General features: G+C 42.8%; 1 protein-coding gene across 2 annotated transcripts in view; it reads right to left on the minus strand.

Annotated features, from left to right (window-relative positions):
- Positions 1 to 16196, minus strand: part of LCA5L (lebercilin LCA5 like) — a 42607-nt gene that overhangs the window by 3322 nt on the left and 23089 nt on the right. For both annotated transcript variants that reach the window (XM_045002495.1, XM_045002494.1), the window contains 3 exons: positions 11917 to 12010; positions 1872 to 1981; positions 1386 to 1509 (listed from right to left, as the gene is read on the minus strand). In XM_045002495.1, the coding sequence (XP_044858430.1) occupies positions 1386 to 1509; positions 1872 to 1981; positions 11917 to 12010 (328 nt within the window). The remainder of the gene's footprint in view (positions 1 to 1385; positions 1510 to 1871; positions 1982 to 11916; positions 12011 to 16196) is intronic.

Consider the following 16196-nt stretch of genomic DNA (forward strand, 5'->3'; position numbering starts at 1 on the left):
ACAAACTGGCCCGGCCTGCCAGAGTGCTTACCCTGGTGAGCTGTGTGCTAGAGGTTGCCACCCCTGATCTAGATAGTAGAGCACCCTGCCGCTAAATCAACCCTAGAGATTGCATCTAGGCTTTTACTACATATTTTTCCAGATGTTTAACTTTATTCAGTGTACAAATGTGCTAATTTTATTCATGATAATTTTTAATACTCCATGATTTCTATGTTCACCCTTTAAGAAAAGTGATATACTTCTACACGACAAAGTCCAACTACCAGCCCTGCAAACAAATTCAACATGCGATCTAAACTCAAATTGTGTTCTTTTTGTCTTCAGCAGCATCACCCATTATAAAGAAGAATTCTGGAACTTAAGTGACAATTTTGTTAATGTTGAATAAGGAGGAATAGATTCTACTTTATCATTTCCTAGCTATATTGGCTCTGTAGTGTCGGCATTAGTAGGGTTTTTTTGTGGGGGGTATTATACACAAATACAGCAGCCATGGTTTATATATCAAGTTGCTATACAATTTAAAAAAATAGGGATGGTCTCACTGCCTTGGAGAGAACTACACACTACCAAACAATAAAATGAGCTAAAACCCAACCTTAAAGAAAAAGCAGATTACAAAGGGAAGTGAAAATAGTCAAAGATTAACTGAAATAAACAGAAAGGACTTATACCAAGGACTGAAGACCATCAAAGAGTGATTTTAGCTCAGTAAGAAACCACCACCATCACTCTTGCAGGGTGGGTTCCCCTTATTCATGAAGCTACAACAGATATGCCTCTTCAGGGATAACAGCATTAACAGTGTCAACAGAGGGCCAAGTAGCTTTGGTGCACCTTTGGGGTATGACAAACCAAAAGGAAGTTTTGAGAGGAGATGGGCTCTGATCTCAATCCTCGTTGAGACAACTGGGGAGATAAAGTAGATTGAGACAAACTCTAGACAAGGTTCCAGTAGCAGCATAAATTGCCTGTCTCTCAAACCTCATCTGAAACTACCCTTCTGAAGGCAAGATGAAAGGGATCAGCAGCCTATCATTCAGGATCAAGTTGATCAGCATAAATTGTCAATAAAACCACCATAGTCCATTATCTGCTCAAACAACACATCTGATTTCTGCATACTGTCACCAAGAATGCTATTAGAAGGCCAGGAGCACAGACGTATATAAACCACCTCTTAATTACTTACATACCGGTAAGTGCTAGAGCACCCCTAAGGTGGACTTCAGTGGCTTGTATGAACACTGTTGTTGAACTTGTTCGTTGTGTGTCAGATACAGGCTAGTAGCCATCACGGCAGGGTGTAATATCAGTGTACTGTAGCTCATTCATTCTGTTTGCATAAGATCAAATGAGGTTATGAAAAATTAAAAATATACCTCTACATGTTCTATTAAAAGTTTCTTGCTTTGATGGTTTCGTGGTTGGTTCAATTTCTATCTTGTGTTTTGTATCTTCATAGGGTTCTACTTTTCGATTTCCGTCTTCAGTTCTTTTTTTCTCCTACAATTCATAGTTTAAAATGAACAAAGATAATGGTAAAAAAAAAAGCTGCACTTACGTTAGTGAATGATCAATTACATTATTTTTTTGTGACTCAAGACGCTCATTTTTGTTATTTTCTGTTCTATTTAGATTATCATACATTTATTTCATATAGTAATATTTGTCCTAACAAAAGTATCCTTAAATGTTTAAAATAATACCACTATATTTGAAAAAATGGTGCATGCAATATATCTTCAGAACACACTGAAATTAAGGATATTCAGAAAAAAAGTTCTTGAAAATTATGGAATAAAGTATGATATATGAACAAACACATTAGAAACTTTGAGGTTAAATGGGATCCAAATGTTTCATACCTCTAGGCACAGAGCTGCACTCTTGACTATTCCTTGTTTTTGATGATGTGAAATCTGTGCTGTTTTAAAATTCTGCTTATTTACTTGTACTGATTTGCTTAAACTAACACCTGTAGAAAGAAGCGCAAGTATTAACGGGAAGCACAAGAGTTTCTGAAACAATACAATATTTGGAAACAGGTAATACCTATTCAACCAGTATTGGTATGGAAATCTATTATTTTAAACATCTCTAGCTCCAGGTATGTATTTCTTTATTCCCATAATGCAATTTTATAAAGAAACATAAGGCAGAAGAGATCTGTAATAGTGTCTATCAAAATCCACACAGATAAAACAGGCACCACTGGCATTCCCCAAAACACTATTCAGCTGTTGGCGAACCTCCATAAGTGCCTACGTTTCCACCAGAGGAGTCCCATAGGGACCTAAGCTTCTGCCAGCAGGCATACACAAAGCCACTTTAGTCCTGATGTTGCCCTAGCTCATGTCTAAGACCTGCCAAGTTTCACAAACTAGGTTTTCCATGGCCTCTCACCTGACAAGTAGGCATGCTCACAGCATGCCCAACTTACACAAAAGACAATGGTTGTGGTGTCCATTTTCCCTCATAACCAATAGCCCAGTGGTTAGTGCACTCACATGCAATGTGGAAGACTGAGGCTCAAGTCCCCACTCTTCCTGATTTAAATCAGGGACTTGAAGCCCCATCTTGCAGGTGGGTACCCTAATCACTGGGCTAGAGGGTCATTCTCATCCTCTCTTTGGCTCAATGAATACTTAATTATTATTCAACGTGGAACAGCTTCAACAGGAGAGACTGAAAGAGCCCAGTAGTTAGGGCACTTATATGGGAGACCTGAGTTCAAGTCCAGCAAAGGAGGGACTGGAACCTGGGTCTTCTATAGCCTGGGTGAACACTCTAGCCTCTGGGCTATTGCCTATAACTGCCTCATGCTACCTCCTGATTTTTCATGAGAAAAAACTGAACTGACTTAGATGCCTAACTCTGAATCCCAAGTGGGGGAAGGCACCTAACTTCCTTTCAGAGATGGGGGCCTAAGCCCCACTCCTCTCCTTGTCCTTTCCTTCTGATTAGCTTAAAGTGGCTTCCCTGCCCAGCATGCTGGCTTCTGTGAATCTCTTTTTTTAAAAACTAACTCTTCCTCCATGCCTAGACGACACTAGACGACAGGGTGCAACACCCATACACCTTTTGAGAATCTAGCCCCAAGTGAGGAGTACAAAAACATAGCAGAAAGAAAGAAAAAAAAGGTGTCATCATGAGGGCTTAATTTATTGAACACAAAGTTGTCAGCATTTCCTTTTCCTGATCAGAGCATTTCTGATGTTAATAACTCAGAGTAGCAAATAAATTGGTTAAACCAGTAATGGGAGGATGCAGCGTGAGTATTTCTACATCTAGCACACTCGGTTTGAAAACAGAGCATTGGCTGCAGCACATAGACGCCAACTCCATGGATGCTCCAGGGCTGGAGCACCCACAGGGAAAAATTGGTGGGTGCTCTTCACTCACCGGCAGCTCCCCGCCCTGCCCCTCTGCCCCAGCTCACATCTGCCTCTTGCCTTAAGCATGCCATGTGCCCACTTTTTCCCCCTGGCTCCCAGTGCTTGTGCCATGAAACAGCTGTTTTGCAGTGGCAAGCACTGGGAGGAGGGGGAACGGAGCATGCTCGGGGGAAGAGGCGGGTCCGGGGTGGGGATTTGAGGAGTCCGGGAGGGGGCGGAGTTGGGGTGGGACTTTGAGGAGGGGGTTGGAATGAGGGGGTAGGGGTGGAGTCAGGGCAGGGCCGGGGGAGTGCGAGCACCCACTGGCGCTGGGAAAAGTTGGCACCTATGCTGCAGCATGATTTCCTGGTGTTGGCTTTGTTTTGTCTTCCTTGAACTGTTGCTGGGTGGTAGCTAGGAAAGATCTTCATAGCTAGCATTTTGGAAATTATTTCTTAAGGAGTTTGGACCAGTGTGATGGACAGTTACGATGGCAATGGTCCAATAGATCAGTGGTTCTCAACCAGGGGTTCACATACCCCTGAGGGTACACAAAGATCTTCCAGGAGTACATCAACTCATCTAGATATTCATCTAGTTTTACAACAGACTGCATAAAAAGCACTAGTGAAGTCAGTACAAACTAAAATTTCATACAGAGAATGGTTTGTTTATACTGCTGTATATACTATACACTGAAACGTAAGTACAATATTTATATTCCAATTGATTTATTGTATAATTATATGGTAAAATGAGAAAGTAAGCAATTTTCAGTAATAGTGTGCTGTGACACTTGTATTTTTATGTCTTATTTTGTAAGCAGGTAGTTAAGTGAGGTGAAACTTGGGGGTACGCAAAACAAACCAGACTCCTGAAAGGGGTACAGTAGTCTGGAAAGATTGAGAGCCATTGCTATAGAGAACCTTCCTTTTCTTTCTGAATCTTTGGTGAGTGCTACTGAGTTGTTTTAAAAGCCTTGTCAGCAGAAGTCCTTTGAGCATTTCTTAGATTCAGAACTAGGGGGAGCTAGAGATTTAGATGTGCCTTACGTTAGTACCTGTTAGTAAACAGTAATATCTTTAGTTCTTTATTTCTGTATATTTATATATATTAACTATTCTTTAGAATCTTTATCTTCAGCAAGGAGTATGTCTCAATTCTAAGGCCTAGAAAACTGTTTTTGACCAATAAGTAATCCTATTCAGAAATTCATTCATTATGCTGTATTTAGTCACTCTAGGGCACCTTCATGTTCTTGGAAAACCATCTCCTTAACATATATATATATATATATAATGCTGACATAAGCATATCTAAACTAGGAAAACTAATAAGAGATTATTGTTATAGCAGTCAGATGTTTTCTGTTGGGGAAATCAATATGGAATAATGATTATGGAGTAAGAAAGACACACTGAGAGATATTAACTTGAAGAATTGTTAGTCCTCTCAGCTGTTGTTAATCATGCCTTCTCATATGAGTTAGGTAAACTGAGACTCTATAGAAATGACATCACAATATATGTTTCTGGGAGAATATTCTTGGCAACTAGGTTTCTTTTATCTGAAACCCTATATAATGACAGTGATATGAAAACTTAGGTTGGGGGAACGAAAACTGTACGTCCCTTCCAGATGCAGGACAGACACATATCCAGCTCTTAGTCTGACAACAAAGGGTAGTAATGTATGTATTTATTTCTGCATTGTGTATAGTGCTTTACTAATCTCTGATTGATAATCTTAGATTAAATAATTTCAAGTGAGCCTGTTTTTTCAACAATCTCAAGTCATTAACTCAGACACACAACATCTGTGAGGCCCAATCTGTTCTCTCACAAGTGAAAAAACTGTTGAGGAGGTGCTAATGAAGAAACTGTCAATTTACTTAGTTTCCTGGGATTAAGGATGAAAATGCTGCACTATATATGCATTTGCACATACAGAGACCTCATCCTAGGCCTACTGTCTGCTCTTCATAGAGTTTGTCACAATGGGGAATAGAAGACATGGAAGAGGTACCCCACATCTGTTTCATTCTTGATCCACAAGGGAAGAAAAATATAATTAGTCTTTTTTCACAAATGAAAAAATAGAAAATGGCCATTTTGCGGGGGAGCATATCTTTTTTCTTAACATATCATGGGTAAGTGCCACTGACAGCCTGGCCTGCGGGTGGCTGAAGGACTGGCTAGAACAACACCAATGACATGTTGTGATCGGCGCTCTCTCTGTGAGGGCTGATGGACTGATCGATCAAGGTGATCATGGGAAAACCAATTCAGGATGTGGACAGAAGACAAGTTACTTGGTGGCATTTCCAGTTCTGGGTTCTAAATCATCAGTCCTAACTGGTAGGCTCAGAACCAAACCCATATGGCGGAGGTACCAGCCCTCAGACCTTTGTCAGAACTCTTCCCCCATATGTAAAATTACAGACTTCTCCCCACCTGAGAGCTTCCTCATCTCATGCAAGCAGAAAAAGAACTCAAATAATTGTAACACTGTAGAACAACAGTGCAATAACAAAAGAAGAGTAAGACTTAATGTAAAACTTTATTATTGCCGTGAAACTAAAATTTGAAGCCAACACATCATAACTAACAAAAAGTTACCCAACTCTGGGTGGGAAATGGGAGTATGTGTTTTGTCACAGGGCAGCCCTACCTGGAGAACCCATTTCCCCTCTCAGTATGACAAGTACACCTGCCTCAGTTCCCTGAGTCCCCAGTAACTCCATGCAAGCTTATCCTCTAGTCCATCCACATAGTTTATTACCAAAACATAGCTCAATTAGTCCTCAACAAGAGTCCCGAACACAGTCCATTTTCCACACCCTGTGGATATAGCTTGTAAAAATCCCCCTTTCCCAGCAAGCACCCTCCCATCATCTCTGCTGCAAGCCCATCCGTACCATACTTTGGTGCAGGGGTCGGCAACCTTTCGGCCAGGACCCCAGGATGGCAACAGAGCCCCCAGGACTGGTGGCTGGGACCCGGGGCCAGCAGTGGGCTGAGTGGGGCCGGCGGATGCGACCCCAGGTAGCCAGGGGCCAGCGGTAGGACCCCAGGATAGCAGCAGAGCCCCCGGGACTGGTGGCCAGGACCCGAGCATGTGAGTGCCACTCAAAATCATCTTGTGTGCAGCCTTCGGCACATGTGCCATAGGTTACTGACCCGTGCTTTGGTATCTTCCACCACACGTAGGGTCTTTGTTGGCCGCCTTCTTCTGTCCCTCTGCAAGGACAGCAGCAACTCCAGCTCATCCAATTGGAGTGCAACACTGCTCTTCCCAGCATGAACCCCCACTGTTTCTCTGCTAGGAGATCACCTTTCCCAGGGGAGCATTCCTCACTCTCCCAGACTCTCTCATGGTGCCTCTGGGTTCTGTTCTCTGGCCCCAGAGATGTCAGCAAGTAAGCTCCTTGCTCAGTAGCAGATTAACTCATGGGCCAATGGGTCCCATGCCCAGGGGGCCTGGCCAATTTAGGGGTCCCTGCAGGAGCACCAAAACTTGGGTAGAAGTGTGGGGGCCACCAGCACTGGAACTGTGGCCCCACCTCCTGCTCCTCCTTCCCCCTCCCCCCCTCATGGCCCTGCTCCCCAGCCAGAACAGAAGCCAGAGCCGGGCAATGGTAAGAGCTGCCAGGGAGCCTGAGCAGCTGTGGGGAGCCCCGGACTCTCCACCTGCCCTGGATGGGGGCCAGGGTGCCTGAGAACAGCCCCTAGCTCATGTCCCTGCCCCCCCAGGGCATACCACTGCCAGTGGGACTCACAGATGGGGACTCCAGTCCAGCCGCCTGCTCCCTCCCCTGGGCCTACAGATGTGCTCTGCAGTGAGAGGAGGTCCTGGCCCAGTTGGGAGGTGGCAAGGAGCCCCAAAAAGGTCACAGGCAGCAAGGAGTTGGGCATGGAAGGCTCCTCCAGTGCAGCTCCCACTGCTACTGGCCCGGCCTCAATGGCCACTGCACTCCACCCAGGCCTGCTCAGTGCCTGCACCTGGCTCCAGCTGCCAATCTGCTCCCCACTCACCACTGGGTCCATCCTGCTGTGAGGCTGCCCCTGCACTGCTGCCTGGGCTTTGTGCCTGAGGCAGCAGCCACACGTGGCACTGCTCTTCCTGTTGCCTCTGGCCTGAGGCTTGCAGTTGGGGAGGGCAACCATCCCCCAAAGTACACCCAGGCCACCACAACTCCAAGCCTGCTCAAGGCTACTATGCACATGTTAAAAAGTGGGAGGGTGTGGCCCTGTTCTGGCACCCCTGGGCTCCCAGGGCTTGGGGGTTCCAAATGTTCTTTGTGCCCAGGGCCCCAGTAAATCTTAATTCACCTCTGTCCTTGCTGCTCCCTGGTCAGGGGATGTGAAAAACAGATGGTGTGGACAGCGCTATGTCAGCGGGAGATGCTCTCCTGCCGAGATAGCTACTGCTGCTCATTGGGGGTAGTTTAATGGTGCTGGCGGGAGAGTACTCTCCCACCATCACAGAGTGGCTACAGAGGAGATCTTACAGCAGCACCGCTGCAGCAGTTTGGCTGTGCCGCTGTAAGGTCCGTAGTGTAGACATAGCCAAAGAGAAAGTTAAGGGATGATTTCATAACAGCCTATAGGAATATATATTTAGGGCAGGTCTACACTACGGGGGAAAATCGATATAAGATACGCAACTTCAGCTACGTGAATAACGTAGCTGAAGTCGAAGTATCTTATATCGATTTACCTACCGTCCTCACGGCGCGGGATCGATGTCCGCGGCTCCCCATGTCGACTCCGCTACCGCCGTTCGGGTTGGTGGAGTTACGGAGTCGACAGGAGCGCGTTCGGGGATCGATATATCGCGTCTAGATGAGATGCGATATATCGATCCCTGAGAAATCGATTGCTAGCCGCCGATACGGCGGGTAGTGAAGACGTACCCTTAGTAATGGGTTCGTCAATCTAGCATAGAAAGGAATAACATAATCCAATGAAGCTAGACAAATTCAGACTGGAAATAAGGCATACATTTTTAACAGAGTAATTAATCACTGGAACAATTTACCAAGGATTGTGGTGGAGACGCTATCACTGTCAACTTTTAAATCAAAAGTGGATGTTTCTCTAAAATCTTTGCTCTAGGAATTATCTTGGGGAAGTTCTATGGCCTATGTTATACAGGAAGTCAGTCTAGATGATCACAATAGTCCTTTCTGGCCTTGGAATCTGTGAAGCTAACCAAAGAAAAACAGAGTCCCCCTTCTTCTCTCAGACAACCTATCATTGTGACCATCACTCTTGTAAATACTGTTTAGAAGCAAGCCCTAGTCTGGGATCTCCCACCCTCAAAATGCAAGTCTAAGGCCTGGTCTACACATAAAAAACAGGTCAACCTAGCTGCGATGATAAGGCCTATGAAGAATTTCATGCCCTGAACCCCATATTTAGGTCAACCTAACCCCTGGTGTAGACACAGCTAAGTTGAAAGGATTCTTCCATCAACCTGGCTACTGCCAAGGCCTTGTCTATACTACAGGGAAAAGTCGATCTAAACCATGCAATTTGAGTTATGTGAGTAACGTAACTCAAGTCAACATATCTTAGATCTACTTACCACAGGGTCCACACTATGCAGCATCAATGGGTCCCCTTACTGTTCTCGATCCGGTGGAGTACAGAAGTCAACGAGAGAGCGATCTGCGGTCAATTTAGCAGGTCTTCACTAGACCCACTAAATCAACAGCCGATGCATCGATCGCTGCGTGTCGATCCCCGGTAAGTGTAGACATACCTGAGAGGTGGATTACCTACATTGACGAGAAACCCCTTCCATCAATATAGGAAGCACCTACTGTACAGTGCTACAGTGGCACTGTGCTGACTGTACTGTAGGCATACCTTTAGAAGCTTCAGCTGGGAAAGGGCCATGGGAAGTTATGCATCTTTGAGATTAATGTATAACAGAATCTCCGGGGCTTAAGGGCTAGGAAAACAGCCTTTGAAATTGCTACTTGAATGTCCTTAATTTATTTTAAATTTGTTCATCCAGTTTCTGTTTGGGTCCTCTGTTTTTATTATTATTATTATTATTTACATGGTACTGTAAGTAAACACCAAGAAATGTTTCCTTCTCTGTGACTGGAAACCAGCCCTCCTAGAAAAGGGTTACTCCCTATTTGAAATGTCAGTTAGGGGAAATGGTAGAATCATTCAGGAAACTATTCATTAAATGAATATTTAAAAAAAAATTAAAACAACATCTGTATATTTGCAGTGAGTTCATACAGTATCATGCATATCTTATCATACCTATGCTATAGTTTAGGCACAACAGCAAAAATCCAGTACTTTCTGTTCTCCAAAAACATTCTAACTCATGGAATGGAAGCATCACATAACAAGGGCTATCAGACAAACAACATAAACACATAATAACACATGTATGCATTCATAAGATATTGAACATTTAACACATATACAAAAGACACTGTTGGATATGACAATTAGATCGGGGTGGAAAGTGTCAAACAAAACTGCAATAACCATCCTTGTTTATTGCATATGATGACTGGCAGAGGGAGAGGTGACAAGAGATGTAATTCAATGATCAGATATCTTGACAGGTAGATAAGTGTGTAATGGATTTCTTCCATAGCCATGTGAAACATCTCTATACATTGAGAGTAGAAATGAGTGAGGCTTGAGCTGGATGAAGTGTAGCATGAGGTACAGAGTCTTACCTTATTAGGAGAGGGAAGCCTCTGATTGGATAGGATGCAGCAGCCTAGAAATATCTTACTCCTGTCCTCTTAGCAGGATATTTGGCAGTATTTACTGAAGAAATTTGCAACACACCTCTTGCAAACCTTGTCCAAACCTTTACTCATCTTATGGAGCAAATATAAGAGTAAAAGCTTCCAACTGAAATTTTTCATCACAGAAACAATTTCTGCTGAAGTGTAATTGCTGTAAAAAAGCTACCTGAAACAAAGGCACCGAAGGCCTGTGACATCACAGAGAGGACTTCTCACCAAAATTCTCTGGATTTTGTTGGCTCTGTCTGATTCAGATTGGCTGACTCAGCAGAAACCCAATTAGATTTAGGCGGCAATCTGAATCCCAGAGATCTGATTTTCTAAAACCACTAACTTGTAAAGATTGGATCAGAAATGCTGGTATTTTATCTTAGTTTTTGAGTTATCTTGGTTACACAAAAGTCCTGTGGCACCTTATAGACTAACAGACGTATTGGAGCATAAGCTTTCCTGGGTGAATACCCACTTCGTCAGACACATGCATCTGATGAAGTGGGTATTCACCCACAAAAGCTTATGCTCCAATACGTCTGTTAGTCTATAATGTTGCCGGCCCAGAGGGCCCGAGGGGGGCAACACTGGGGTTCGTTGCCCGGTGTGCGTCGCACTAATTAACACACCAGGGTGGAGAAGCAAACCAAGTTTATTTGAGCCCAAATAAGGTGCAAAGGAGAAATAGCAATCTCAAATCCTGCACACCCGCACGCAGGCAGGGTCCCAGTATTTATACCCCCTTTGTTTTTCTTTATCTGTACTTTGTCACACTGTGTGGGTTACTTTCTCATGCATATAACCTTGATTACAGCATCTGCTTTCCGCTTATCTTATCTAGTATTGGCTGCATCTAGTGCCAACCGGCCTTGCAGCAGTCAGCACATAGCACAGGAGGTTACAAAAGTTTAGTAAGGCTAACAGAAGCGCTTCACATAGAGGTACTTTGGTTCACATAGGCCCAGAGCCATCCTCCCGAGTTACCTAGATTTATGCCTACAATAAGGTGCCACAGGACTCCGTGGCTTTTTACAGATCCAGACTAACACGGCTACCCCTCTGATACTTGGTTAAATACATGCCATCAGAAATAGTGTTTATATCATTTTAAAACTGCCCATCTGATTTTTAATGGGTAAGGCAAATTTGCTACTAGACTAATCAAATGCTAAATTTCAGGCCAGAATAATTTTTGCAGACAAATTATAAATTTAAATACTTAACAGATTTTACAAATAAAACCCTGACATAACTTAACCTACAGTGATATTAGAGGGCACAGCTATGTTCAAACATACTACGCAAAATCTGTGATGCAGTAATATGAAATACTGTTTGAATGCTAATAATGTAATGATGCAGAGATTATGTACTTAAGGCAGAAACACTGCTTATGTCTCATCATTATTACACTTTATTTTCCAAAACTTTTGTAAGTATTAACAGACACAGTATCATATAGTGTACAGTCTGTGTAAATGTCACTAAATAAAGGTAAAAATTGGCCCAAAGTTCATTTACATAAACTGAGTTAAATATTCAGAAATGGGCTACTTAACTGCATCCATATGAGCAAAGAAAAGTAATTGTGTGTCCAAATGGGTAACTGCATGCGCAAGAACCCATTTTGCATATTTACAGGTGCAATTTAGGTCCCTGTTTTAGAAAATTTATCCCATTATGTCCCAATTATAAAGCAATGCAAGTTCAACACTAAAATATATAAAAATAAAAAATATTACAGATATACAGTACCTTTTTTGCGAGGTACTGGATCAGCTTTGTCCTGTAGACTTTTAAGCATCCGATTTGCGTAGATATTTTTTATACCAACTTCTCGTTCTTTTTCCTAAAAAAAGAAAGATCCACACTATCAAACTTCATGATTACCTTTTACCAACTCCAGTGCCTCATCTTAAGAAAATGTTAATGAGTGTAATAATGTTCCTGAAAATAGAGAACAAGTAGCTGTGGCCTGAGACAAACGTTCTGCAGGCAGACACCTTATAAAAGGTTTAACACATTGCTGTACCAATACACTTTGGTCCTATCTCAAACGTGAAAAGCCTCACCTTCCAGTCCAAAGCCTTTCTTGGACAGAAACTGCCAACCATGGTGAAATGTGTCAATGGGAGTGAGCCTGTGATGTTCATAAATGGGAACTAGCAATCTTATTTTCTTCAGTGATCTAACTCCGAATTTGAATTCTGATCTCTTTTAAGCCTTAACACACCCCTACATTCTTTCATATCCATTTTTAATAACATTACATTCAAGAGATGGAGATGTGACGGGTTGGGCCACAGAGACCCGCCTTGGGACTGTCACGTGATGTGCTGAGACTACCTCTGAGCCCATTTTCTCTGCCAGTTTGGGCCTCCAGAACCCTGTCTTGTTGAGCCAGATACACTAATCTGCTGCAACACAGACCCAGGGTCTGATCCATGCCCCCAAAGCTTCAGACTTAACTGAAAATGGCTTAGCAAGTGCTCCTGTCTCTAGCACCCAGACACCCAGCTCCCAATGGGCTCCAAACCCCAAATGAATCCGTTTTACTCTGTATAAAGTTTATACAGAGTAAACTCATAAATTGTCCACCCTCTATAACACTGATAGAGAGATATGCACAACTGTTTGCTCCCCCAGGTATTACTTACTTACTTTGGGTTAATTAATCAGCAAAAAGTGATTTTATTAAGTATAAAAAGTAGGATTTAAGTGGTTCCAAGTAATAACATACAGAACAAAGTAAGTTACCAAGCAAAACAAAACACGCAACTCTAAGCCTAATACATTAAAAAACTGATTACAGATGAAATCTCACTCCCAGAGATGTTCTTTCACAGACTGGACTCCTTTCTAGTCTGGGTCCAGCAATCACTCTTGTGGGAATACATCATCCCTATGCTGCCTTGGTGGAAAGTTACAGCAGCAGGACATCAAGGACAGAGGGGTGAGATAAAGTTGTTGTGAGAAAGTAAGGGAGCTAGCCAGAAGGAGGCAGGCGCCAGATGGCCTGGTTGGGATCGGTTTCAAGGTGATAAACAAGACCATAAATCAGATGGATTGCATGGGAAATGGGGAACCAGTGAGCAAAGGGCCATGCATGTGAAAAGCGTGTGTATTGGACAAAGAACCAATCAGCAGCAATGTAATGTTGGTGTGTCTGACGTTTGCTAATATGGAGAAGCCTATATAATATGATGCATTGTACACAATAAATGATTCAGCTTGCAATCATATTGGTTGTTGTGCTTTATCCGGCCCGCTTGAAACGCAACACACTCTCACCCCCATAGTTACTGTCCTTTGTTCCAGTTTCTTTCAGGCATCTCTTGGGGGTGGAGAGGCCATCTCATGAGCCAGCTGAAGACAAAATGGAGAGGCATCCAGGGCCTTTTATATTCTCTCTCTTGTGAGTGGAAACCCCTTTGTTCTTCTGTGCAAAGTCACAGCAACAAGATGGAGTTTGTAGCCACCTGGGCAAGGCACATGTCCATGAATGATTCATTTTTTTGCAGGCTGATGCCATTGTTTGCATGTTAGTTTGAACTTTCCCAGGAACGCTCAGATGTGGATCAGTGTCTCCCAAAGTCCATTGTCAATTAAGTGTTTCTTGATTGGGCACTTACTGAGAATAGTCTTTTCTCAAGAAGCTGACCAAATGCTTCACTGAGGCTACTTAGAATCAAACACATTGAGATACAAGTACATAGCCAATATTCATAACTTCAAATACAAAAATGATATACATATACAGACAGCATAATCATAACCAGCGAACTACAACCTTTCCATAGACACCCCACTTGACCTCCTCTGTACAATACCTGGTGCAACCATAGGACCCTGGTTGCAACAATGATCTATTGTTGCCTGATTTGGGGAGGGTTAGTAGGGACAGTGGAATTTATCCACTTAATTTAGTTGTATGTAATAATTAATTTTCTAATTAATTAATAATGTTAGTAATAATTGATAGATATTAATAATATGGGTATGGCTCGCCAATATGTGTGATCAGAAGATAAAAGTTCGTCTTGAATCAGGCTTCACAGAATTTAATACAAGGAGATTGGGGTATAACAGGAAATTTAGACAGGGACAGAGTTTAGTCAAACAAGACCTTTTATTTAAAATCAATAAAACAAGAAGTAAATGTAAAATGTTAAAAGCAGTATGAGATTACAAAGTTACAAAATATCACAGTTCTTTAAGAGATATGATATGATATTACACAGTTCTAAATGCACTTTGCAGCAATAGCACTCAGAAGATTTCACACCTTTGCTAGAGGAAGTTACCAAAAGACTGGCTATGATTTAAACCCTTCTTAGCATAGATGCTTTAGAGGTGAAGTAGAAATTAAGAATTATTTCATACTTACAGCTGTGAAAGGACAGAACACTACGACTTATCAGTAGTTGACAGCTTTCGTAGGTGTAGGCAGGGTGAGGCGATGGAGAATAGAAGGATGGGTGTATCGCCTGCCCTAATGGAGGATTGCCACCCTTTTTATAGGGAGAAATCCTTCCTCCTATGCCCAAATTTGTCTTTCCCCCCTGGAAAGGTGAGGGTACCTGTTTTCATTGGCTGACCTTTTGTGTGCGTACTAATGACAGCTTGCGGGTGTATGTGTTACATTTGTGGTCAAAAATACCCTCCTTTGTACCCTAACTAGGTGAAAGGTTAGTAAACATTCAAAAAGTCCCTAGACATTTGCGTAGGTTTGTCTCCTATTATTACTTTTCTGAGTAAGGGTCTTAAAGGTTGCTTTCAGCATCACAGAAGAAATAGGCCAGGATGTCTGGTCTAGAAGTTTCTAGGTATCTTCATTACAGCTTATTGCAAATTCTATTAATCTATGCAGCCTACACACTTTTATCAAAAAGACATTTTATACAGACCAACAGATTAATCCTCAGGGCTACACTATACGGTCACAGTTCATGTCAATAACATCACAGAGACCTCTCTAATAAATGTTTATCTTTCATTCTTCTTCTTCACTGTCCTTATTTAGATTAAGTATTCTGTATTTAAAGCTAAAATTGGCTTATACTGCACAGTCTACAAGTAATCTGTTCAGAAGTATGGAGCAAAAATTTTGTTTCCACAGTTTGTTTTATTTATGACATGCCTTCTTTGTCCATATTTTATAAACTATTATTCAGTAGAGCAGGAAGGATGAGAAGCATGACAGCTGTCTGATTGAAAAAAAACATTTTTCAAATTGAAACATATCTTAAAATTCCTTAAATATGTAAGACAAACTTAAACTTCATTCTTACTTTGCATCCATTCTTATTGAACAGTTTGACTAACAGTAAAATGCATATAAAATGCAGGTGAACTTTTCAATCTCTAAGTTACTGGCTGTACAGAGTACATGAGAATAAACAGTACAGTAACTCCTCACTTAAAGTTGTCCCGGTTAACGTTGTTACCTTGCTGATCAATTAGAGAACATGCTCGTTTAAAGTTGCACAATGCTCCCTTATAATGTTGTTTGGCAGCCGCCTGCTTTGTCCACTGCTTGCATGAAGAGCAGCCCATTGCAGGTAGCTGGTGGGGGCTTGAAACCAGGGTGGACCGGCAGCCCCCTATCAGCTCCCCGCTCCCCTAAGTTCCCTGTGTGGCAGCCGCCCAGCAGGCTATCAATTGCTGGCAGTTCAGCTGTCCCTCCCCACACTGCCATGTGCTGCTCCTGCCCTCTGCCTTAGAGCTGCTCCTGGGAGCCTCCTGCTTGCTGTGCAGGAGGGGTGGGGGAAGAGAGGGGGGTAATGTCAGGGCATCCCCCTCCCCCCTGCTCCTGCCCCCCGCTTACCCGTTCTCCATGTAAAGCAGGGTGGGGACATGACAGGGCTCAGGACGGAGGGAGCTTTCAGGCTGCAGCTGCTGCCTCAACTTCCTGATCTACTTAAAAAGGCAATGTACTTAGAGTGGTGTCAGCGTACTTGAAGGGGCAATGCGCATCTCTCTCTCACACACAGGGTGTGTGTCTCTGTCTCTGCCATGCTGTCTCCCCTCCCTCT

This window comes from Mauremys mutica, chromosome 1 (genome assembly GCF_020497125.1).
Source record: "Mauremys mutica isolate MM-2020 ecotype Southern chromosome 1, ASM2049712v1, whole genome shotgun sequence".
Lineage (NCBI taxonomy): Eukaryota > Metazoa > Chordata > Testudines > Geoemydidae > Mauremys > Mauremys mutica.